Genomic DNA, 25,170 nt, shown 5'->3' with positions numbered 1-25,170 from the left:
CCCTTCGTACATATATTTTGTTTTTCTCTTGGGGAGTGTGCAAACAAAATTAAAAAAGGATTAATTGAAGTTCAAGAATTGAGATATGTGGTTAACCACTACCATATCCGTTGTTCGGTGAACTTATAAATGTTGGGACTACACTCGTTAAATTGGACATCAGTCTAACATGTTGGGTCTTACAAGTCTCATCTGGAACCAACATTATCCCTTCCGGATCCTTTGGTGAAGATCCGAAGGATTCGTGAATCATATCCGTTCATCGTACATCGTGCGGTCAGCTTTTTTTAAGTACTGTTTATGTTTAATTTTAAATAAAAATATTTAAAATGATTTTTAACCGTACGATATACGATAAACGGATACGATTCACAGATTACTAGGATCTTCACAAATAGGATCCGGCATGGATCCGGATTCCATCTGGAAGACTGAGACTCGATAGAATTCGCTTGGACCCAACTTCAACCATATCCGATCCTGGTAGCTGCACAACTGAAGCTAGAGAGATTCTATCATTCACCTCTAGTGTGGGCTCAATTCGAGGGCTGTGGGTGACTGATCGTAGCAAGATCAGTTTAAATTAATTAAAATCGTAGTATATTCAGGAATTATTCATAACAAGATTGAACAGGAACTTCAAAAAAAAAAGAAAAAGAAAAAAGATAAGCAGTAAATAGATGTACAGAAACACAACCTGATTTATCAAAACACCAAACTCTAGCTTCACATGCTCAAACTGCCCATTTTTGGATCAAGATTGGTCTAGTTTACTTCATACCTCCTGGAAACAATGCTCTGATACGACCCAACGGTTAAACTCACTTCCGCTTGTAAAATCTGAAATGGCCGTTAGTGAAATTAAAAGAGCTTTGCTGGTTGTTGAGCCCCACTTCTCATCATTGCACAGAATTCCGAATAGTTGATCCTCCCATCCTATTTGGTCCAAAGTAAATCAGTATAAAGCTCGACTAAGAAAAAGTTCCAGATATTTGGAAGTCGTAAGTAACTTACATTATCGGCATCAACCTCAGAAATTATCTCTCTGATGGTGTTGTCATCACCCATTCCATGCTCCTTCATAGCAGCCTCTAATTCATCTCTTGTAATGTACCTGTCAGTGGAAGTTGACAACTCGGTAAGGAACTTCATTAACTTTCGCTTTATGACTGAGTGATGAAAACATATATTTATAAACAGTTTGGCTCCTTGCAAATCATGATATTAAAAGCTAATAAACCTTATGCCTGACAAACAAGTTGGATTCATTTAAGCTTGCAAGTTCACAAGTCGAGACTAAAATTATGAATCAACACGAGCAAAGTTGTTTGAGCACACATATAGTATGATCATAACGAGAAATTTATCCGAAGTCATTTATTTCACGCAGTAGGATCAAGTGGTTGAATTTGACTTGATCAAAAACAGAAATCCAGTAAGACATTAGTATACAGAAAGTATCACACAATAAATTTTGTCAACTCACCCGCTGCTATCCTTGTCAAAGTACTGAAATGCTTTGTACAGGTGCTCATCTCTTTCTAATCTTTGTCTATGCATAGTAGCAGATATAAATTCAATGTAATCAATTGATCCATTTCCATCGACATCAGCCTGAAATGTGTTACAGAGAAATCACAAAATTGCAAGAAGCAACAGAATTGAGTTCCTGGGGAATCGGTAGCTACTTACAGCATCCATGAGTTGCCTAACTTCGGCTTCTGAGAGCCGCGACCCAATACGCGCTAAACCTGTCTTCAGTTCTTCGTAAGTTATTGTACCACTTTTGTCAGTGTCCATATTGGTGAACATTGTTTTAAGGCCTTTAATTTCTTCTTCAGATAGATTCTCTGCTATGACCTGGGGGAAATTTTCAAATGAAAAAAAGATTATTACGGGAATAAGACAGTTAAGGTAAGAAGGAATTCTCTGGAAACTTTGCCAATATTGGGTGAAGATAGGAGCGAGATAGGAGCTTCTGAACATAGTCCGAAAAATTACCTTCAAAGCAAGTTGCTTGAGCTTATTCATTGCCCTGAACTGCTTCATTCTAGAGAGAACTGCACTATCTATTGGCTTGTCTGATGCTACTCCGCCTACTCTGAGCCACGGGTGCTCTGACCATACAGAATATTAAACATCAGTCAAAAGCACCTGACAAAACAAAAGCTGGTGGTAATAAGGGCAATGTGGCTAAAAGTCAATTATTGCAATGCATGTATATTTATCCTTTCAGCTTCTATTTAACTGCTAAATTTGGAAGAAAAAAAAAAAACTAAACATTGGATTATACCTTGAATGCCAGCACAAGGCCTAATTTCTATCATGCCATTTCATAGGCAAATGAAAAAGATGTCATTTCAAAGAGTTTATAACAAAGAAACACTTGAGGAGAATGGCCTATAAATCAGACAGAGGAAAATTATCACTGGAGATTATATGTTATACAACATGTTTTACTTTGTTGTAACTTTCAATCCAGCTAAAATAGTATCTACGAGGTAACATACCGAGAACTTCTGCAGAAGTAATTCTCTTTCTTGGGTCCTGTGTCAGCATCTTTCTAACTAAATCTCTAGCACTGTCTGATATTGATGGCCACGGTTGACTATCAAAGTCTATTACTCCTTCCAATATGGTATCGAATATACCCCTCTCAGTTTCTGCAATGTAAAGAGCAAGATATATTGATAAGACAACTACAACCTAAGAGAACAGTGAATGTTTAGCAAGAATACATTGAATTCATATTTACCAGCCCAAAATGGAGGTACACCACTGAGTAGAATATACAGAATGACTCCTGCACTCCAAATGTCTATTTCCTTTCCATAACTACGCCGCAAGACTTCAGGGGCAACATAGTAAGCACTGCCGACTATATCACGGTATACTTTCCTGAGATGAGGACAAAGCAGGTGTCACTGTACATTAGAATTTATCCACTAGATTAAAACTTCAGATTATTGTATACTTGACTGAAGCAAAACAGTCAAATGAAAATGAAATTTTCGAAAAGCTTTACAAAGGAATAAAGTAGTGTATAACATCATAATTCGATTAGCTAGACCGCGTAAGGTAGGAAATGGCGCAGGCTGACCACTCTTACTACTTAAACCTTGACTAAAATCAACAGGCAATCATATTTTCAGTTCCCAGTAAACTACACAACTTTCGGTTCGGAATGTAACTTCTTACCATTATAACATCTGCAACTAAACTAGAGGAATAACAATTTACAGCAAACTAAACTAGTAAAATTGGAGATTTTAAAACACATTTGCGTATATCAAACAAATCGAAATTCCATAATCAAATTCATAGCTTTCTAGTTCTAAATTCTACAACTTGTATGAACAATGAACATAGACCATTAACATCAATGCAACTCACCTTCCTCAATGAAAACAGACAACCCGAAATCCGTTGCCTTCAGCATTGCCTTCTCATCCTTGCTAGACAGCAAGAAATTCTCCGGCTTGAGATCACGGTGCAGCACGCCCATGAAGTGACAAATGTGCACAACATTCGCAATGTCACGCAGAATCGCAGCGGCAGCCCTCTCCGAATACTGTCCCTGCGCTATAATTCGATCGAAAAGCTCCCCTCCGGCGCAGAGCTCCATCACCAAATGCACAGAGTACTTGTCCTCATAAGACCCCTTGATCTCCACAATGTTTGGCTGCCCAGACAAATGCTGCATAATCTGAATCTCTCTCTTGATGTCGTCCCTGTCGTTTTTGCTCACAAGTTTGCGTTTCAGGATCGACTTGCAGGCGTAGCAGTGGCCGGTGGAGTTCTCAGTGCACAAGTATGTGATACCGAATTGGCCCCTGCCCAGTTCTTTGCCGAGTGTGTAGTACTGCTTAATGTCGTTAAAGGGCTTCCCCAGAATGCTATTCGGAGACGGCGCCGGTTTTACTGGAGGAGGGCTTGGCTGCTGGTGCTGTGCCTTTGGTTGGGGCGCTGGCTGTGCCCTCTGCTGGGGCTGTGGTCGCGGAGGTGGTGGTGGGTTATTGGGTTGTTGGGATGAGACTTTCTGAGGCTGAGCAGCCGTCTGCGGCTGCTGGTAAGGCTGGGATGACCCGAACCCCTTTGAACCGGGTTTCGGAGCATTCTCTTTGCTGCTGTGGCAACCCATTTTCCGATCAGGATTCTGGGAATTTGGTGGCGGATTTGAATCGACGAACAAAAGGCTAACGATGAAATGTTGAATCGAAGACAACCCAAAAATCTGATATTTGAGGAATTCAAGCAAAACCCAGATCAAGGTTCGACCATAGTTATCGTCTACATGGAAGAGGTTTGAATTTTGCGTGCTGACACGGAGCTGAAATTCAGTAGTCCAAACCAAGTGAATTAAATTTGGCTGCTTTTCTTTGCGTGAAACAGAAGCGGTGGGATCGGGATTTTTGACATTACGTCAAAGACGTGTTATAAGAATAGTACAGCAAAAGCGATAGTTAGAAGGGGCAAAAACTAAAGCAAACTACTTTACTTTAGAGGCAGATTCTCCGCCTTCTCACTTCTGTGTCCTTCTATTTGTATAGTTACAGTTAACTCACGTAAATATTTTATATTACTATTTTTTTTTCTTCTTATTATCTCTATAAAAAAACAATATAAAATGTTAACGTGCCTTAACCGTGACCATACAAAACAGGAAAGCACAAGAAGGCACATGAAGTGGGAAGGCAGAGAATCTGCCTCCCTTTACTTTTCTTCGGATCACTTGTTTATTTATTTAATATAACAATATAATACAGCAGAGACAAACAACAACAACAACAACGGTTTATTTTACTAAGTGACGTCGATTGTATGAATTCTAAAACGTCATTTCATTCGATTATGTGTCATGTCTTTCATTAGATTCAAGTACTCCATGTCTTTTCTGAGAATCTCTTTCCAAGTCTTTCTAGGTATTCTTCTACCACTTCATCCCTGAACTTCTGTCTCGTAATTGCATCTTCTAACTTGAGCGTCTGTTGGCCTTCGTTTTCATATGTCCAAATCACCTTGATCGATTTTCTCTCATCTTTACTTCAATCTCGGCTATTCCTACTTACCTCAGATATCCTCATTCCTAATCTTATCATTTTTCGTGTGCCCACTCATCCACGATTCATACAGCAGAAGACGAAAGTAATAAATTGATATCAAACTCGCCATCCACGAAATTTAAATATAAAATCTTTTGTTACTCGTTATACACATGATTCCACAACAAAAGCCAATGCCAATAATCAGGAAGTAGATTGTCTGCCCTTCTGTTTAGGTGTCCTTCCCATCCCCTCTTATTTTGTGCAGTCACGGTTAAGCCACGTCAATATTTTATATTGATTTTTTATAAAGATAATAAGACAAAAAATAATAGGAATATAAAATGTTAACGTGGCTTAACCGTGACTGCACAAATAAGAAGGAATAGAAAAGGCACCCAAACAGGAGGGCAGACAATATGCCTCCCAAAAATCATGTGAAAATGAATGGAATGATGTGGACTTACTTGATCGAGCCATACAGGTGTGTGGTTCCAGGTGGTGAATTATGTGCTGGATAATAGATGACCTAGAAAACAAATATGTGTGCTAGATAAAATAATTTCGAAACTAAAATTCGTGGGAAACATAAAGATATTGTTTCATATTTATTTTTACCTCTTATAAACTTTTGTCAAAATTTTTTTATTGATATTTTTTAATTTATTCGATTTGATAGTCAAAAATTAAGAGAAGTGCTTAAGAAGTAAAAATGTGCATGTAAATAGAACTACCCAACATAAAAAAAATGTAGGGCAATGGATGAACTACTTATTGGTTTAGCATGGAGTTTGTCACGTCATCTTACATTCTAGAAATTTGGGTTTGAAATTGCATAATCACACTCGTAGGGTCATCTAATAAAAAGTTTGTCACATTTAAAGTTCGATTAACCAAAAGGTATTTGGAGCAAGGCTATTGTGGAATTATAAGTAACTTCCCTGGACAACCAAATCAATGATTTCGCAAATATTTTTGCTACTTGTAAAAGTCTGCTAGACGATCATATACGAAATAGATCAGTTGATTAAGATACTAAGTTTATCCCATCCATTACACCAGGTTTAATCTCCTTTTTTAAACCATGGTAACCGGTAGTTTAGAATATCGTATTATCATGCAAAGGAGTCTATTAGAGAAAAATTGAGACGGTAAAATGGTGGCATATTTAGGAAAGTAAACATAGCAACGGACTGAATGACTGATTTGGGCTTTTCGCAGAACTTGGGGTCTATGACCACTATTATGCAGTTTCGTTGTGCTCTCACTATAGGCCCTACAAGATAACCCAATAGGATTTGGGCTCCAATTAGTAAGACCACTGAGCATTAATTCTTAAAATTGATCCATACTTTTAAGAAGGTCGTTGAAATTGAAAATTCATCGGTATGGTTCCTAAGGCTAAGTGTCACAAATTAATTCGGTCATTCTGTCACAAATCTGTTAAAAATTGTGACAGAATAACCACATTAATTTGCACACTTATTTTCAGAAACTACACAATTTCAATAACAATCTTGACGATATAAGTCAATTTCGAGATTATTTGTGATAGTATCTTAAAATAATGAGTAAGCCATATGGGCCATCAACTTTTTCAAAAATGGGACGCAACAATGAACTCACAGCTCGCTCGCAAGAAATGAGAGCCATTGGTTTTACCTTTGTAATGGCGCCACTAAAATCATACTAGCTAGTAAGTGACTCGACTTTGGAATTTGGATTCGACACTAAGCTTTCGATATCAGCGGGGCCAACACTTTATGCTCATCATCGTCATCCTTATCGTCATCAAAATCATAGTTTTTTAAGTTTTCATATATATTTTTTAATGTCATTGACACGATTTTGACAATATCTCATCTCATATGTATGAATAAAATGAAACCATCATATATCATTCGTCCAAACTGAATTAATCATGTTGCTAGTAATACCTAATTCTAGTTAATTTTATCTAAAGAATAGTTAAGATGTTAAGTTATATGTTTAGGTGGCGCTTATCAGTTAATTAAGTTTAGTTTAAGATTAGGTTTTTATTAAGAGTTTTAAATTTAGGTTTTGAGAGGTGTTTGTTAGCAAGTGGAGATGGTGTGAATTTTGATAATCTATGTACAAATCTTAGTGTCTTATTAAATACTCACAAATCCTAATTTTTGTTAACTCAAAGAATCAAATTTCATATAAAAAAATTCAAAGAAAAAAAAATAAAACATGTTAACATGTTTTGATAGAAAAAGAATTATGAAATTACAAAAATAATCAAGACCTTCCTTTTTAATTACCCTACTTATGTGAATTGAGGTTCATAAAACAAAAATAAAGTCGTTTAGCTGCACAAAATTAATAGATTTATTCATATATTTCTAAATACATGTGAACTCCACATACGGCGACCGGTTAAGGTCACTTCTATTAGATGGTGCGCGTTAGTAAGTTGGTTAATTTTATGTTTTCAAATAGCGGTATCGAAAACAAAACTCTTCAAAGTGCACCATGAATTTGCCTATTATGCTTCGCTAACACAAACCGATTTCGAAATTTCAACGCATTACAGTAAAAAGACCAAGAAGGGCCTAAATCCTACGTTCAGAATTCAAAATCTTGGGCAAATTGGGCTCACTCCCAACCGAGTCCGAGTCCGAGTCCATCTGACTCGGCTGAATCATTGCCCAACGAAAATTTACCAATTCACAACAATAATTAAACATCCCTACGTCCCAAATCAATCATTTTTAACAATAATTAAACCTCCTTAATTTCCTAATGCTAATCACTAATCACAAATTATCCATCAAACCCGGTCCGGCTCCACACCGCATCCCTGACCCGCCTCATGTCTCGCCCCTTCAGGGTCCGCCCAACGCCTTCGAAAACCGACGTCGCGCCTCGCGTGTACTCACGCGCCAGATACTCGTGTGGGGGAATAACCTCCGAGTCATTGCCATCCAAGCCGTCGTTCATGTCGTACAGCGAGTCCACGGAGTCGACCCGGAGAATCTTGCTCCAGTCGGGCACGTTCACGGGAGCTGACGTGGCCATGTGGTGCCCACCTGGGGAAGCCATGCTGTCGTGCCCGCGGAACTGGTGCACGATCCCAGGCGACGACACCGTTTTACCGGAATCGTCGAACGCCAATGACAGCCCGCCCACGTTGTGATCGTCCCTGGGAATTCGGTGGCCTCTCCGCACCTGAACACCCCCGTTGCTCTCGGGGACGGCGCGTGGGCTCCACTCTCCCTGCAAATTCTCGGTTTCGTGGTCCTCCCTCTCGTCGACGCTGTTGACCATCGACCAGACATCGTCCTCGCCGAGCTCCGGCGAGTCATGTGCGTGGCTGTAGCTGCCGTAGGTCCCGAGCAACCGTTCGCTGCGGCTCTGCGTCAGTTTCCGTCCCTTCGCCATATGTCATAATCAATCGGATTCCGGCCACGGAATCGAGAATTCCCGGCGACCCAATTGAGGAAAGGAGAGAACCCACGAAACCCAATTTACAATTCCATTGATCAATTTATTATAGGCTTACGCATAAGCTGGGCATCGGAGGGGTGGACATGTATATATATAGTAGATGGATAGCATTTTCAAAAAAAAAAAAATAATAATAATAATAATTCATTTCATTGAATTTGAATTAGAATTTGGGTGTCATTTTGTCTGCATTTCATATGCATGGTGATGATGTTACAAAACGCCAACAAGTACACGAAACTGTAAAAAGAACAGGGAGATTTCAATGGGATCGTTCTTCCATTATACGCGCTCCCGCCAACCCGTGTGGAGGTTTTGTTCCTTACTTTATGGAGTTGAGTTTTTTTTTCACTTCAGAAATGGTCATAAATGCATTTTAGCCCCTCTAGATCAAGATCGTGCGCGTTAACCAATGCTAAAAGTCGAACCATAACTTGCTATATGAAAATTTTAGATGATTTAAGAATCAAACCCAACACGTTTTTTTTTTTTTTGTTTTCCAGATAAAATCAAGTTTAGGTAGTTATATATTTGGTTTCTATGTAATCCAAATCATGTGTTGCATTGTGTGGTCAAATATCATAATGAATAGAGTGTTGAATTGTTATTTACGCATTATGGGTTTGAAACTCCTGCTCTCTTAAATTCTTGCAATAGTTTCAAACTCTCCCCCTCTTTCCACCCTAAATTCTTATAATTGTTTCGAACCCTTCCCTGATACAAAGAAATTAAAACAAAACAATCATGTGTTCAATTTCTCAATTTAATTAATATATAGGAATGTATACAAATAATAATAATTAAATAAATAATCTCATTTTGGTGATTGTTAGGAACGCGCTTTCTTATGCGAAACTACAAACCACCCACGTCGGAATTCCTTCTACAGTATGCGGCGGGCCCCCACCGCTAAACTTGTTTGACTACGTCAAATGACAAATGCATATAACACAAACTGCTCACATTCCACGTGGACACGTCCTCCTCTAAAAGCCCACCACGTGGGTGCTTCTACACCTGCGGGTCCCGCCTTCAGGGTCTCCATCGATGCCACGTGGTCGAACAGTTGCCAGCCAAATAATTTCACCAGTTAAAAATAAAGTAAATAAAAGGTTTAGTACGTGGTGGGGGGAGGCTAATGATTTTTTTTAGGAGGAAATTAGCTTGTGGTCTTGTTATGAAGTTATTTTGGACATTGAAAAGATTTATAGTGGCACTTCAGTTTCGTCACCATTTTTGGATTCACTAATGGACAGGGTAATGATGGTGACCAGAAAATTAGCGTATGCATAATTGATGGTTTAGGGGTTTTAATCAAGTTTATTGTTGTGGTTTAGATTAATTAAATCTCCACTTGGGATAGAAAAATCAAAGTCTCTGTGAAGTCCATATTAGACGGTCCAGAATACAATAGTGGGGTCCAACAACGACTTGTCGTTTTTGAAGTATACAAGTGAAGCTTTATCACCATTCATTGTCCCAAGATTTCACAATCAAAAGGCCCAAATTTGATGGAGCTTCACAAATTACATCCAATTATATAGGGGGGTTTTCCTTTTTCATTTTAAAAATGTGTCTTTTCAAATTTCGTTTTACACTAAAATTACACTTAAAGTCCCGTTTGAAAAAAAAAAATGTGTATCCAAGTGGAATTGTACTAACATTATCAGTTGTCGAGAGACAAAATTAATTAAGTATTTTATAAATGGTTATTAACCTTAGAAAAACAACATTACTGGACTAAAACTGTCGAGACTCAATTTAATAAAAAAAAATCAATTTAAATTTACGGTGGAATCACTAATTTGATGCAATTTGAGTGAAAGAAAGAGTACGTATGCTTGGTATTAAAATAATAGGATTCTAGAACCAGCTGACCATATATATTCTTAAAACTCATCATGACTTGTGTGTATGGTGCACGTCACAATAAAAAATGTCCAGAATATCGTCGTGACTTTGTATTGTGCATATTTTCAGTACATATCTAGCAATTCCAGGCAAAGTTATCGGACAAATCTTGAAAGCCAATGAGAAAACTTTTCGGTAGGGCACGGTAATAATGTATCTGATCATATCATTTTAAACATAACTCGTAAATTAAATGTTGTACTTACATGAGTTAGATGATACTCAAATGTAAGGGGACACGTTCTTTTACAAGAATAACATGTTCATTCACCCTACTGTAAATTATTTTTTCTCAAACGATTAACAAATGAGAATTGATGGAAGTTGCGCAATAAGTACAACATCATTCAACTCTCTTGGTAAAGTACTATGGTTATGTTAACTTTCCATAGGCACTCATTTTCACGGTCACATCAATTATTATTTTTATACAACGATATATTTATATTAAAAGATGGAAATAATTTTTAGTACTTTTTTCTACTCCCCATGCCTCCTTTTCTCTCTCCAAAAGCAAACCCTAGATCTGCAACCAAGTTCTACCACCGACTGGGGGCTGGTGACAGCCTCTCCCCCCGTCTTCCTAGCCTCTCCTCTCTTCCTAAACCCCTTATGCACCTCCTCATCCCTACACCCCCACCTCCTCCTGTCGTCCCCTTCTCCTCAATCACTCTTCCGACGATCCACCTCTTTTTTCCATTTTATCTCTCTCCATGGATACTGTTGGTGGGTTGGAACCCCTCTTATGGTTTGACTTTCAGGTTGGAATTACTCTTCTTGACGAATCGTGGCGGCTTCGCCTTACAATAGTGATAGATCTCACATAAGCGGTAAAGTCGTCATTGAAGATGAGTCGATGAGTGGATTCCATTATGTGATTAGTGTAGATCTTGTTTGTGTCACTTTTAGCGGTTGATGTCTCACTTAGCAAGTGATGTGGTCTCGCTTATCAGTCATGGTTTGACAATTTAATACTAAAGTTGCTATTTATGAGATTTGATAAATCACGTCATTAAATTTTTTTCATAACAATCAAATTTGCATTTGTTATCCACTTGGACCATGCAAGGATAGGGGTTGATGATGTTTCATATTTATCAATGGAGGACCCCCCTCCCCTTTTATGAGGTACTATTGTGTGTCTCTCCCCCTTCCAACAGGATGATATCCGGATTCTTTTTGTGATGATTTTGAAAATTTGTGAATCAAATCCGTTTATTATATATCGTGCAGTCAGTTTTTATTAAATATTATTTGTATTTAATTTAGATAAAAAATTAAAATAATTTCTGACCACATAATGTACAATGAACGAACACGATTCATAAATTTCTGAAAATTATTTCAAAGAGAATACGGTGAGGATCCGGATTCCTCCCCCTTTTGTGTGGTACTACTGCGGATCTCTCTCCCTTATGTGGGATTTTGTGGGGGTGAGGACCCTGGGCTTTCAGTGATCCGACCTTGTCTGGGACCCGCTAGCCATGGCCCGTGGAGATGGGTTCACTACTGGTGCACCCGGACCCCAAGTACCTAACTCTGCATTGTGATGGACCTCTCATTGCCATCAAGTATCCTATGCTGCTTAGCTTCATTAGGAAATTTTATTATTATTTTTTTGTTAAACACACAATATTATCTATATTAAGAAAATAGGGGGGTTTACCCTATAATGGGCTAACAAATAATGTGGTTTAAATTCGTCCGTAACGAGAATCGAACCTAAAACCTCTCACTTACAAGTGAAGAGGAATACCACTAGACCGTAGTACTAATTGACGGAAATTTGAAATTTATATAACGGTAAATAATTAATCACTAATTTTGGAATTTGATATAATCATTTAGTTTTTCATATGAAATGATATTAGAGTGGAAATTTGGGCTAAATCACATAAATTAGGCACTGAACTTGCAAGTTATAGGAGTCGCATATGAGAACTCTTATTGGACTCAACTGTATTGCTAATGGTGATAATTAAACATTTTGTTTTAGTTATTAGTTTTTATATTTTGTGCTATAAATAGAGGAAAAAAATATGTGAAATAAATGAGAAAACGAATAGAGTGATTGAAAACTAAATAGTTTCGAACGAATTCCAACTAAGATTGTACCATGACTAATCGTGAGTGGACGATTGCATAGTTTTATGATGGTTGATATATGCAAACTAGACTACAAGACTTGTCTGCACTCACCAACAAGAAACACTCGTTCACGACTGACTCTAACATTCTCAGGTTCGATGCAGTGTATAAACCATCCAATATGATAGGGAACCCGTCGTTTCTGTAAAATCAATGACGTTAAGAAAATTGGAATATTTGACAAGTACAAAAAAAACCCTAAAACTCGCATGGCCCCCGCCACTGTTTTTCTTTTTATATCAAGCATGACAATTGACAACCCAGAAATATATCAACCATTATCACATCACAACCCTCCATATCACGTCATGCATTGCATCCTTTCTTCCATTGCTAAAAACAAACGACATTTGTTTTGGTGTGTGTGTGTGAGTGTCTCAATTCTGTAAGAAAATAAGAATCCGAATCCCACCTGCCACTAATTAATCAGCCACCACCGCCATAAACAAAGTTAATTAAAACAAATTAATAAAAACCCTAATGAGTGCTTAGCATATGATTGATTTCATGGTGTCGAGATGGAAAGAATCTTACCAATTGCTAGGTAGGCCAGATTTAGACATTATGTACAACAATTTCTTGCATAACCTGTTAATCTAACATGATACAACACGAAACGTTAATTAATCTAGTTGTTATCAATCACATTTTAAGAAGCAATTAAGGTAACAGGTTTTGCACGACACGACTTGTTAAGATTACGAGTATAACATGAAAATGAGACGAATACGACAAAAACAACCTGTTTGCGAAGCCTAATATTGCTAGGGATACATCTCGATGTATTTATATAGTACAATGCTTGTCATATGACTTAAAGACGTTTATCATGTAACATGGTCATATAATGAGTGCTTTAAGCACAAAGTTATAACATAATCTCATGTACCACAACCGTTTTTCTCGTCAAGCTAGTTTTGTTTAAATTCAATTTGGCAAGAGATTATGCCAATCTGCCATGTATATATCTGTTTCACTATCTCCATCTCACATGATAAAAGAGAGATGAAATGAAAGAGTGAAACGATTACACTTAACAAATTTTTGGTTCGGAATTCAAATTACTATGATATGTATTTCATTTTTTAATTAGATCCAGAGAATCAAAAGGTTGAGGAATGATTGTGCTAGGGAGTAGGGATATGAATCGTGGGATATTATTTTATTGTAAGGCAAGAAAAAGTCAGGCCTTTAGGATTAATATAACATGGGATTCTTGTCCTAACACAGAATTATATAAGGAGAAGAATCAAAGAGCGTCTGTTGGAGGTTTTGTCGGTTAGTAGAGGAGGCTTTGGGTTGTCAGGTCGGCCAAGAACATGCTATTCGTGCATTAGAGATACTTGCAGAGCCAGCAAGCTTTTGTTGCTCATTATCGAAGTTACCCTTTTTCTTAACTTGAGGTTGTTTGATGAAGTACTTCTACTGTTATGTATTTTAACTTTTTAACGCAATAGTGATATTTCTATGTTTACGAAGTTCAAAAGAGAACATATTTGATCATCCCTTTTGTTCACTTGCAGGAACAAAATTGTATCATCTTCTACACATGAAAGCTGTAAAGCTAGAGCGTAATTTATGTTCCCTTTTTACAAGATGTTTGGTTTGTTTTTGTTGGCTTTTAGCCTTTAAAATACCTTTTTCGTTTTCAAGTTGAACCAACACATGCTAAACCATCCCTTCATCGTTGTGACGTTTGGCCAACTTGGTGCTCCAATTTGAAACTCAAGTTGCATAAAATACCAGATACTTTACACACACACACACACACACACACACACACACACACACACACATATATATATATAGACTCTATTTACCTAACCATTTTGTCTTATAGAAATCTCCAATCATTGGAGCAAAATTACTGTATCCACTGAGATTTTCAACTGGGATGTAAGATTTTTTAATCAAGGTTTTGTAATTAGTTTAGTAACAAAATCACGACTTAATTAGTAGCAAATGAAAACACATGAAGATGAGTGCGGTTGAGATTAATATAGGTATTAGGTACGAGTTCGATTCATGTCTTGCATGTAACCCAAAAAACCAGGGAAAGTGAGCGAATCAAAGTAGTAGGAAGATTATTGCAAAGACAATTATTGAGGCAAAGTTTGGAAGATAATCCATCAAATTTTTTCTCGGATAAATCTCTCTCTTAATGGATCTCTTCTTGTTCCTCAATCTTCTATCTCTGTCACAACGTTTTCAACCTGCAGAGATGGAAGGAAATATAGGTCACGCTCAACCATTTTTCAAGAGGAAGTTTACCACAAAAATTCAATGCTGATAAAATTTTATTGTGAACATTATTATTGTTGATTGGCAGCAAGCTCAGGTGGTAGGCTGTTTTTATGCTTCGTATGCATCAAACGATAAGAGAGGACCCATCATTTCTTGTTGTTTGAGTTGTTACAATCATGCGTGTCGATGTTCGGGTCAGCCATGTGAGTAGATTTGATTTGAGAAATAAATTCCGTACACCATTTTTTTGTTTTGCACACCAAGTTCTATATAATTATTTATGCTATCGATTTTCTTTTGATTTATTTGATCAAAGACCAAAAATAAATAAATGTGCAAGTAGAAAAAATAGTCTGCAAAAAATCATTTTCCTTCTAGTTTTTCCATGTGATCAATATCGATGATTTCAAAGTGAATACTTTTGTATATTTGGTGTATGCAGTTTGCCAGTTTTGTAACGACAGTTGAAAGAAAGTATACCTACACTTCGATGAAGTTATTAGTGGTGAACATGGTAGATCGATCGTCCCACTTGCATGACACGATCGATGCCAAAGACTTGTGGTTGTGACAATGCTGGCCAGTCAATTTCTTGATCATCATCAACTGGTGGGAATTGTTTGTACAATTATGAACTGCAGGACCACAGGTCTTGTTCGTCCAAAACGAATGATTGATCGAACGTTCGCGGGCATCGATCATAGTCTTCTTTCGATCCAGAAATGTCAAACATCAGAGGACGAACCAAACCTGCCTTGCTCATGTTGTTTATGATCATCATCTGTAATTCTTAATCTGTGTTTTTAGCAAGTTGTTTGACCTTAATTTTATATTAGCAGGCTGATTACATTTGTCAGGGCTTATTCTCTTAATTTAGTAACATTTTCCTATTTAGAAAGTGGTTTACAAAATGATAAACAAGCGAGAGGAAGTTGAAGGATTTGGCGAGTCAAAACAACTCACAAGGTTTGGCTATTGGTGTTACATACTCTCTAACACACCTTAGGTATTTAGAAAGAGCCAAGACCCTGAAATTTAGTCATCAACTACATTGTAGAATCTTAAAAGTAAAGAAAAACTAGAAAGTGCATTTCATCTTTATGTAACTACTCACCATCGCCAATATAAACCCTACTGTTTCAACATATGAAATCGATTTATAACCAACATATTTTTAGTCTAGAAGCATAAAGCTACGTAAAACCAAATTGAACAAGGGAATATACAGTCTGAAAAAAATTTCTCGAGACAAGAAAAACAACTGAGGGACGACAAGCTGCGATCCCAGCTCGAAGAATTGATGCGCAAACAGATTGATTTTGTGACAAGGCCAGCCGGACTGCAGTCCTCCCCTATAGATATAGAAGATAGCATCTGGGCAACCTTTAAAAAAGTGCTTCGTGGCTGCCCTTCTTTAATAGGACATGTTTAAATGAGCATTCACCAAGCATCTGCAACGGCTAATGCAACAAGATGACTGACTGACTGAGAGAAAATGAGGTTTTTATATGAAATTACTGTTGTTAGAGAACAATTTAGAAATAATAAAATAACAGAAATACAGAACCGAAATACTTATACTTTATTATTAAAAAATACTTGTAATACAGAATGCAATTATGTTATAGTAACAAAAAATTAAAATGATACTAACTTGAATGATTGAAGGTAGAGGCTAGCGCAATCGCTATGTCCTTTGAACAGTATTTCTGTCCCACTCGTGTGCTTGTGGTTCTACAACGTCTGCTCGACTAGGATACAACTACCTAATTCTACAACCCGCACTGGATTATAGAACTCTAGCGAATTGCTTTGTGTGTTTACTCTCTGGAAATTTTGTACAGAAGACAAGGGGGAAGAAAAAAGATGATTTCTGATCGAACTGAGGACTCTAGTTATATATGCTCTTTCATACCTCTTCAAACACCTTTTGGATGTATCTGAAGCTATACAACTCTTTCCAAAGAGATACACCTCTTTCCAAAGAGTTGTGTCTATTAATCAAAACGTTTTTAATTAATTTAATTAAAAACTTAATTCGAAATTAAAACTAATTGATCAGATTAATTTTAATTCCTTGGCCCTTGTCCTGATTAATTAATATTAATATTATAGTATAATCATCAAGCCTAATCCATACAACTATAAGGCCCAAGCCTTCAATCCATTTTCAAATGGTTCAAGTTCTAATTGCTAAGAAAAATGAATAAGCCTATATAAGGGCTAGTAAAAAAATATTATTGACCAATGTGAGACACGAGGATCTCAAACTCCTACAATTACATCCCGCCACGTCGGGAAGAACGGTTTGGAAAGCTAAATTAGAAAGAATACAAATCCAGAATTAGACACAAACCAACTGCCAAAAACAATTAATCAAACATTTCCAACTCCAAACATTAAAGTCGAATGCAGTGCCATTGATCTCTCAAAGACCAGTTTTAAATATCTTAAAAATATCTAAGCAGCTCAGATCAGATCACCGACCCAGAGCTCTTCAGTGGGTCCAGCCTCCTTTCTCTTTCCACTGTAGGTGATGTGAACAAACCCGTCTTCGTCCCTGTTTTTCTCATCAACTGCAGACATCAAGGTAGTATCTGTGTAACAACATTCAACAGTTAGGGTTATTTACATCCGCACCTAACTTGGGAAAAAGACGGATGTTATTACTGCCGGACTAAAACAAAAATGTGTTGCAGCTATGCTCACCAATGGGAGGCTCGGTGTACTTGAAGTAGACGAACATAGGCTTTTTCCATGGAGATTCATACCCAATCCTCAACCGATATTCTAAAATCAACAAATTCTCTCAGCCGCATATCACGATGGACATTGTATCTGCAGTAAAAAACGAAGGCCAGGCGACAAAACCATGTGAGACCACCTTCATCCTAGACAAGCTATACATCTTACTTATTCTCTTCCCTATTTTTTTCTGAAGGAAAATTTGTAACACATGATATACAAAAGCATACGTACCTAAATAAGGGGGTCAAATCCTATTCCATTCTTGCAATACAAATCAAGATACCCAAAGCGTAATCGAATCGGAAGCTAACTTCTTCATGTCAATGCCAGGAATGTCACTACTTGCGTCCTTCTCCACGCTCACCTGCACTGGAAGCTCAAAATAGAGCACGGTATTGCCTCCACCAAACATAGGAGGAAATATGCAAATTTAATGCAGTGAAACACTTACTGGTATATGGTCAGGTTGCTTCTCCCTCAATTTCCAAGCATCTAAACTACGTCTAGGTGGTCTGTCCGCCTACAAACAACCACTGAGCATAAATCAAACGAATAGATGAAAAAACAGCAATGCTATTTTACTGTAGCAATACAAATCAAGATAAATAAAGCACAATGGAATGGGAAACTAATTACCTGTATTGATCATGGTTCCAGGAGTCTAACAGACCAATGGGAATTGAAAGCTGAATCATTCCGATTTTCCTACAAGCACAAATGGAGGGGGACGATTTTTTTTTTTTTTTTCCCTTGCAGCAAACAAATTAAGATAACTAAATCAATGTAATCGACAACTAACTTCCTCCTCTTGAATCTGCAAGGACTTTTGTGCCTTGCGGCAGCTTTCTTCGCTGGAATTGGTACTCCTTCCTCTTCATTAGTGTATATCAAGTGAAGAAATCCATCTTCAACCTTATTTTCCTCATCCTCGTCAGTTGCAGACATCAAGGTCTCTGTAACAATGCAAGAATTAGAGTTATTACAACCACAACTAATTTGGGAATAAGATATTTTGTTGAAAAAAAAGAAATGCAGCTTTGCTCACCATTGGGAGGTTTAGCGGTGTTCTTGGAATACATAAAGACAGGATCGGTGATTCCTATAACGTCGAGATGAAGCAGAATAAGCTTGACAAATGCTCCATGAGGCATGGTATCTGCATTCAAAAGCAAAGGATAGGTGATAAAATCCATTTGAGAACCCCTTCACTTGAGAGAAAGTTATGGACACAAATGAGTTCGCCTTTGTAGTAACAAGTTTGTTTTCCTTTCTGTATGCTAATCTTACGTAAAAATATGGAGCGTGAAAATTAGTAGCTATTGTCGCAATATGCTTGGATAAATCCTATGCCAAGAAGGGGACAAGTCCTATTCCGTTGTAGCAATACACAACCAAGAAAATAAGGGAACTAACTACTTGTCTCTAAAGCCAGGAACGTCTCTCCTTGCATCCGTCTCCGCACTCACCTGCATTGAGGCTCAAATTGTAATATGGTAATTACCTACACCAGACTGAATACATAGGAGGGGATAAACATGTTTGATGCAGGAGAACTCTAACTGGAATAAGATGTGGATGCGCTTGCCTCAATTTCCAAACATTTAAAGTACGCGGTTTGAGTTCCTCCACAAACTGCCTGAGCAAGTAGCAAAGGCATAGATGAAAACAAAACAAAAAAATCTTTATCCCACTGAGGCATTACAAACCAAGATAATAAAATCACGAGGGGAATTGGAAACTAACCTTGTCAACCGGAATAATTTGCCCCTATCAGAATTATCGTCAACCGCGGCCTTCCCACAATAACATGCATGAGGAGGGGAGGGGTGTTCAAATTAGAACGAGTGTACATACAGCAGGTGTAGGACGTAAACGTATACGATTCAGCTAAATTCAACGCCCTCTTGTACGAACTATTATTCCAAGGGTCTAACACCTCAATGGACCATGTCTGCAAACCAGGATCAGGATACTCAATCTTCCTATGGACTACTCCTGTCATGTCTGCAAATTTTCAAACAATGAAGCAACGCGACATAAGTATATATATATATATATATATATATATATATATACTATTTATGGCAAGAAAAGCGTCGTTCTAGGGCAAAAAAGTAACACAGATCAAGAGCAAAAGAGTCGAAAATTATGGTTCTGGTGACTGAAGAAGTTGCAATCAATCTTCCGTATTTATATTCCTGATCCGAACCACCGAATATGAAAAACAGACCAAAATATATAGGCATACACCCATGCTCTTTAGGTTCTAAGTTTAAATACGACGCTTTTTTTTTTTTTTTTTTTTTTCAACAAACGGTAGGCTTAGCCTCATAATGGGCTAGCAATAATTTGGTTCAAATTTGCCCTTGGCAAGAATCAAACCTAAGACCTCTCAGTTACAAGTGAAGAGGAATACCATTAAACCATAGTACTAAGTAGCAGTTTAATTACGATGCTTATCTTCACTTGTAAGTGAGAGGTCTTAAGTTCAATTTTTTTCCAAAGACGAATTTAAACCACATTATTATAGTCACTCTCCAACCCCTTTAGTGTAGATAATATTGTTTATTAAAAAAAAAAAAAATCTTTCTAATTATATGTCAATTTTTATGGGAATTATTATTGGCACTCCAAAATTCTTATTTTATACTCCAAACTTTCTATACTTAGAAAGAATAATACACTTGTGAGGAGTGTAGAATGAGATTTTTGAAGTGTCAATAACACTTCCCATTTTTATTCATAAACAATAGCGTTTAAGTTATCAGTGACCCATTAAGCAAATGCACTTATTACTACTCAGCCCACTTCTATTGGGCTTTGCTATTGTAATAAATTCGGCCCACTTTATTTTCAATGTAACTGTTTGACTTGTTTTTCTTTTCTTTTGATACAAGGACTTAAACCTTGGATATAGAGGTGAATGTTCCTCTTTTTTTTTAGCAAAAAAGGTAAATGTTCTTTTACCAACATGGTGCTACACGCTCCGTGAGTGACACGAACAAGTGACAATTCGAGTCGTTAGAGGGAATAAGGATGGGCGAATGGGAATTGGCACTCAACAATGTGGTTCTTTGGTTGAGATTCTAATTCGAAGACTATAAACTAGCTTTGTTTCAATTGATCTTCAAAAAGGTGTAATAAATGGTCCAAATCTGAAGTGGCCTTGAAGGTTGGTTTGTGGGTGGGTATGTATGAAAAAAAGAAAGTTGTTACAGTCTTGAGACATTCGTCTAAAGACTCTAAACTACGGAGAAGAAGATTTGAACCATTTAGATAATATAAATGATTGATGAGCTTAAATACATTCTTCTCTTGCATTTTTGGCAAAAATAACATACATTCATTGTGATGAAAGGAAAACAAGTTGTGTACTGTTCTATAAGCTACATACTTTCATTAGTATTTCGATCTATGGGTTCCAAAAGCAGGTATTTTGGCTGTTTAAAGTTTAGAGATTCCCCCAACACTCACTCTGCTACTCAAAAGATATATGGCATGGCAGATGATGTGCAGTACCTTAAAGTGGAGGAATATGCAGTGCATCAGCCACATAGTTCGAATGGAACTTGAACAAAATTTCGAGCACCGAACACCGAATTCACTTAATCTTCTGTTTAAGAATATGGCGCAACTGAGATTTCTGGCTTTCTATTTTTGCTTCCAAAAGCTTGGCCTTTGAACAATTCCTTTGGACGGTTCGCGGCCATTCAATGGACCCTCTCTTTCCTCGAGTTATGTGTGGATTCGCTATGTCTGTTGGGATCCATTGTTCAATTCGTTGTTGAAACAAACCTCGATATGCCTTTGTTCCCTGACGTGAAGTAATCCCATTCGAAAGCCTCCTTTCACCCTCATCCAAAACTATCTTATGAAACTCACCATTGCTTGGACATGATATCATAGATGTAGGAGATGCCTTTTTCTTTGATTGCTTCTCCGATGGTGAGCACACCTCACTGATTTCCCTATCTGGAGAATATTGACCAACATTGGTGTTATGTTCACTTCTCCTCGATACATTTTTGGCCTGGCCAACTTTGTTAACGGAGGTATTGCGTGCTAACAATGAATCACAAGAACCCTCATGATGATCCTCGGCACGACTCATGTTATCCAAACCCGCATTTCCATAACAACTGTCATAATCACTAAAGCAATTCAACTGCATTGGAAAATAAGTTTTGTTGAACCCATTATCCTCCGGATTCATGGGATGGACAGTGGAATTATGGCTAGATGGACTGCGACAAACGCATGGTTCAATCTCCCTATCATTTCCTTCAAATTGTTGGAGATCTTTGCAATGCGAGTATATTTCATCTGAGTTTGGAGGAAGGTAAGAAAATTCCTCAGTGTCAACATTCAATGACTTAACTTCCTGTAGGATCAACTCAGCTTTTCTCAACTCCGCCATATCCAGGGTTCCAAACTTTGACCTTAAGAAAGTTTCGACATCTGTTATCAGCTTGTTCAGCTGACAATATTTATCTTCAAGAGCTAGTTTTGCATCGATCAGCTTCATCTGGACCCGCTCTTCACGCCAAACCGCTGCTAGATGAAACGTTTTCCTCTCTTCCTCAGCTTCTTCAAGAATTCTAATCGATTCTCTCTTCAATGCCTTGGCTTCGGCCTTGTCTTCTCCAATTTGTGCAGCTAGTTCACCAGAAACTTCTTCCATGAATTTTCTGTTTTTCTTCTCTTCCTCGTATTTTTTCAATAACTGCTCTGCAGACACTTTGACACCAGCTAACTGATCTACCAGATTGGTGTTAACATTTTCCATCTGCTGACGATGTTTCCTTTCCCTTCCTAATTCTTCCCTCAGGTCTTTAATAGCATGATTGTTCCAGTGAGCTCTGGTTTGCCAAGAGATTCTTTCCTCTTCAAGCTTCCTCAAAATGTGTTTGACCTTCATCTTAAATGACTGTCGCTTAGCTTGAAGCTCACGAATGCATAATCTAGCCTCTGCTAGTTCTGCATTCAAAGTCGGTGCCATAGAACGAGTAGTAACTTGACAATCTTCGAGAAGTTTCATATGGCTGTAAAACTGATAGATGTCATCAGATTCTCCTGAGCAGCCATGATCCCACTTTGTTGCCTTCTCCGATGCACATTTGGTATATGCCAAAGACGATTCAACCTAGAAAATCAAAAGAAAATGATACATAACTGTTAGAAGCTTAAATTTGAGGCATTGAATTTTGAAATAATTTTTATATCTTGGTAAGTTCTAGCTTAAATTTGAAGGGTATATTCAAATATTTAGCTTTTGCATAATTCAGACGAGTAGCGTAAAGTTGAGAAAAGATCAATCCTTACCCTATGAATTCAGTCTAGTACGAAGGACTATAATCAATTCAAGGCATAAACCATTGAGTGAGAAAGGACAGATAACATTTGATACATAACTTAGTTTTTTGAACCTAATTGAGAGCTTTGTAGCTCATGCTTCGTTTCGGCACCGTGATTTTTTGTATTTTCATGACATGGTAACAAGAACTCATGAGTCCAACTTCAAAGATCAATTCTTTAACCTATAATTTCAAAACATTATTGAATTTCTTCAAAGTGTAACCCTTAGCTTAAAAAAAAAAAAAAAAAAAAGGATTTAAGTGTAGTCATTTTCTTAAGTACCTAAAAACAACAAAAGAATGCCTAACCTAAAAATATAAACGGAAACAATCTCTAGCTAGGACTAATGCTCCACATTGTTTATATACCTTGAGCAAGGACTTATGGGTTTTTATTTTGATATAACGATATTCTACTGAGTATTTAGGTTAAACCATGCAATACACGAAACATTAGTTATCAAACTCATAATACAAGTAAAAACACAGACTTTTTCACTAACAAGTGGCGAGAAATAAAACTAGCCTTTAGTTAATAATAGCATTAAGGGATTTTTAATTCATTGACCTAGTCTAAACATCAGCCAAAGTTCAGAAAACAATGCTACGTACAATTAATAACCATTTCATATACAACTCTACATTACAAAATACATATAACAGTCACCACACTACCAAATACTCAAAAAATAATTTTTTGACAAAACAAAAAAGACAAGAAAATAAATCAGAATCACCTGAGGCTGAGGAGGAGAAGGATCAGAAGGGCAAGCATCGAATTTGATCTTCTGATCCCATGAGATTTCGCTAAAGCGTAATTGCCACAGCCCCGCGGCGAGCTTCCGAGCCGAGGCCCGGACGACGCCAGTGGTTTTTTCGTTGTCAAACTTCCAGTGAATAAATGGACTCTGCGGAGGTTCGTAATTCCGGTGCCGGTAAGTCAAAGCTTTCCGGCCACGACAATGGGCACCGCCTGACTGGTTCATTCGGTGCTCGTATATAATAATGCCCGAGTGTTTTGTTGTTTCTTGTACTTTTTGTAGTGGAGTGGTCTAATGCTTTTTATACTGATGTTCATGATTGATGTCTACGTGTCTGTGTTTACTGTTGTTTACCAATTAAACAAAAATAAAAGTAAATATGTCAAATTTCCCAAGCGTACATTTAATTTGGGGTGTGATATCCATCTAACCTATTTTACTTTTTATACATTTTTTTTTAATTTTTGACCGTCGAATCTGATGAATTGAAAAATATCAACGGACAAAAATTATCAAGAGGTGTGTGAGAAGTAAAATAAGGTGTGTGGATAGCACATCTCTTAACTTTTATCTTCGTGTTGTTGCGTTACAGATTTAAACTCTTTCTTATTTTCTGTCTTCGTTTAATTTAAATGATAATGCTAATAATACATCACCAATCATTTTGGTCTATTTGGAGTAACATCACATTTTGTATTATTATTAATTTTATTTTCATTGTATTGTGTTTGTTTGTTTTTGTTAATACACTTACAAGTGTGACATTAATATTTCTCATTTCTCATTGTATTGTATTCTGTTTGTTTGTATTTATGGCTTATAACACATCGTTACTATTTCTTATTTCACAATCCAAGCAAAATTTTACTTTAAAGAAGCAATTTGAACTTAAATTCATAGGAGAAAGTCTCTCGACTTCGACTAAAGCCTGTCGACTCTCAGAAGCCTGAGTTTTAATTGTAGTTTTGTACCAAAGAAATACCAAGCAATTCCAATCAATAAGAATGTCATTTCTTTGTTGGGTATGAGAATTTAACTGGTATTGGGTCAAAAAACATGAAAGAAATTTCATTCTAACATTAACATTCTAGCCGCAACATTTCAGTACGATGAAAAGGGATATGAACTTGGGACTTTTCTTAATAGTTAACCAAGCTATGAAACGGAGCCAAAGTTTGAACATGTTTAGTCCAATGTTAAAGCTTTTAGAATTCAAACCAATGAAGGAGGGTCTATGGCTTCGAGGTAGATATTTCAAAATCTTCAAATAAAAAAAGGCAGATAACAGCGAGCTCATAGTGAGTACTAATTATTAACTATGTATACGGATTGTTTGAAAGCAACAGGTAGACCATAATCTCCTGCATGCATCTTTGCAGAAAATGCATGTCTGCAGCAAATCTTGAGATACATTTATATGTGAGATTTAATTATTCATCATCCGAGACAAAAGAATAAATGTGAGTGTAACCCAAAAAACAATATAACCGT

At 37.1% G+C, this 25,170-nt stretch overlaps 4 protein-coding genes and 1 pseudogene across 4 annotated transcripts; all 5 read right to left on the bottom strand.

Moving 5' to 3' along the window:
* Window positions 1–549: 549 nt before the first annotated feature.
* LOC103951220 (calcium-dependent protein kinase 2) lies at window positions 550–4,141 on the bottom strand. Its single transcript, XM_048582424.1, has 8 exons — window positions 3,390–4,141; window positions 2,756–2,898; window positions 2,511–2,663; window positions 2,002–2,117; window positions 1,693–1,860; window positions 1,487–1,614; window positions 1,015–1,114; window positions 550–936 (listed from the first exon to the last, which is right to left on the bottom strand). The coding sequence occupies exons 1-8, from the start codon at window positions 4,139–4,141 to the stop codon at window positions 862–864; spliced, it is 1,635 nt and encodes a 544-aa protein (XP_048438381.1). The 3' UTR covers window positions 550–861.
* A 3,382-nt stretch (window positions 4,142–7,523) lies between these two features.
* Window positions 7,524–8,580, bottom strand: LOC103951301. The gene has a single exon (XM_009362683.3). It carries the CDS (start codon window positions 8,445–8,447, stop codon window positions 7,830–7,832), a length of 618 nt encoding a protein of 205 aa, XP_009360958.2. The 5' UTR covers window positions 8,448–8,580; the 3' UTR covers window positions 7,524–7,829.
* An 8,465-nt stretch (window positions 8,581–17,045) lies between these two features.
* On the bottom strand, window positions 17,046–18,054 carry LOC103937338 (annotated as a pseudogene).
* Window positions 17,804–19,562, bottom strand: LOC125468066. Its single transcript, XM_048582836.1, has 4 exons — window positions 18,610–19,562; window positions 18,364–18,517; window positions 18,201–18,269; window positions 17,804–18,084 (listed from the first exon to the last, which is right to left on the bottom strand). Exons 1-4 carry the CDS (start codon window positions 18,755–18,757, stop codon window positions 18,057–18,059), a joined length of 399 nt encoding a protein of 132 aa, XP_048438793.1. The 5' UTR covers window positions 18,758–19,562; the 3' UTR covers window positions 17,804–18,056.
* Window positions 19,563–20,835: 1,273 nt separating this feature from the next.
* On the bottom strand, window positions 20,836–23,965 carry LOC103937337. Its single transcript, XM_018648294.2, has 2 exons — window positions 23,656–23,965; window positions 20,836–22,707 (listed from the first exon to the last, which is right to left on the bottom strand). Exons 1-2 carry the CDS (start codon window positions 23,902–23,904, stop codon window positions 21,166–21,168), a joined length of 1,791 nt encoding a protein of 596 aa, XP_018503810.2. The 5' UTR covers window positions 23,905–23,965; the 3' UTR covers window positions 20,836–21,165.
* Between the last annotated feature and the right edge of the window lie 1,205 nt (window positions 23,966–25,170).

Source organism: the organism of the source record quoted next, unplaced genomic scaffold (assembly GCF_019419815.1).
Source record: "Pyrus x bretschneideri cultivar Hongxiangsu unplaced genomic scaffold, Pyrus_bretschneideri_v1 Contig19, whole genome shotgun sequence".
In the NCBI taxonomy this organism is placed as follows: Eukaryota; Viridiplantae; Streptophyta; class Magnoliopsida; order Rosales; family Rosaceae; genus Pyrus; species Pyrus x bretschneideri.
The sequence above is the reverse complement of the archived record's forward strand: the minus strand, read 5'-3'. Positions and strand labels throughout refer to the sequence as shown.

What these genes read in the sequence shown, in the direction of transcription:
- LOC103951220 (XM_048582424.1), bottom strand. Translation starts at nt 4,141, where the DNA reads ATGGGTTGCCACAGCAGCAAAGAGAATGCTCCGAAACCCGGTTCAAAG. An exon ending in TACTTCTGCAGAAGTTCTCG is followed by an intron (nt 2,118 to 2,510) that starts GTATGTTACCTC and finishes CTGTATGGTCAG; the next exon opens with AGCACCCGTGGCTCAGAGTA. An exon ending in TTTGACAAGGATAGCAGCGG is followed by an intron (nt 1,115 to 1,486) that starts GTGAGTTGACAA and finishes TTCCACTGACAG; the next exon opens with GTACATTACAAGAGATGAAT.
- LOC103951301 (XM_009362683.3), bottom strand. Translation starts at nt 8,447, where the DNA reads ATGGCGAAGGGACGGAAACTGACGCAGAGCCGCAGCGAACGGTTGCTC.
- LOC125468066 (XM_048582836.1), bottom strand. Translation starts at nt 18,757, where the DNA reads ATGGATTTTATCACCTATCCTTTGCTTTTGAATGCAGATACCATGCCT. An exon ending in TGCAGATTCAAGAGGAGGAA is followed by an intron (nt 18,270 to 18,363) that starts GTTAGTTGTCGA and finishes TTGTGCTTGTAG; the next exon opens with GAAAATCGGAATGATTCAGC. An exon ending in TGGAACCATGATCAATACAG is followed by an intron (nt 18,085 to 18,200) that starts GTAATTAGTTTC and finishes GGTTGTTTGTAG; the next exon opens with GCGGACAGACCACCTAGACG.
- LOC103937337 (XM_018648294.2), bottom strand. Translation starts at nt 23,904, where the DNA reads ATGAACCAGTCAGGCGGTGCCCATTGTCGTGGCCGGAAAGCTTTGACT. An exon ending in CTTCTCCTCCTCAGCCTCAG is followed by an intron (nt 22,708 to 23,655) that starts GTGATTCTGATT and finishes TTGATTTTCTAG; the next exon opens with GTTGAATCGTCTTTGGCATA.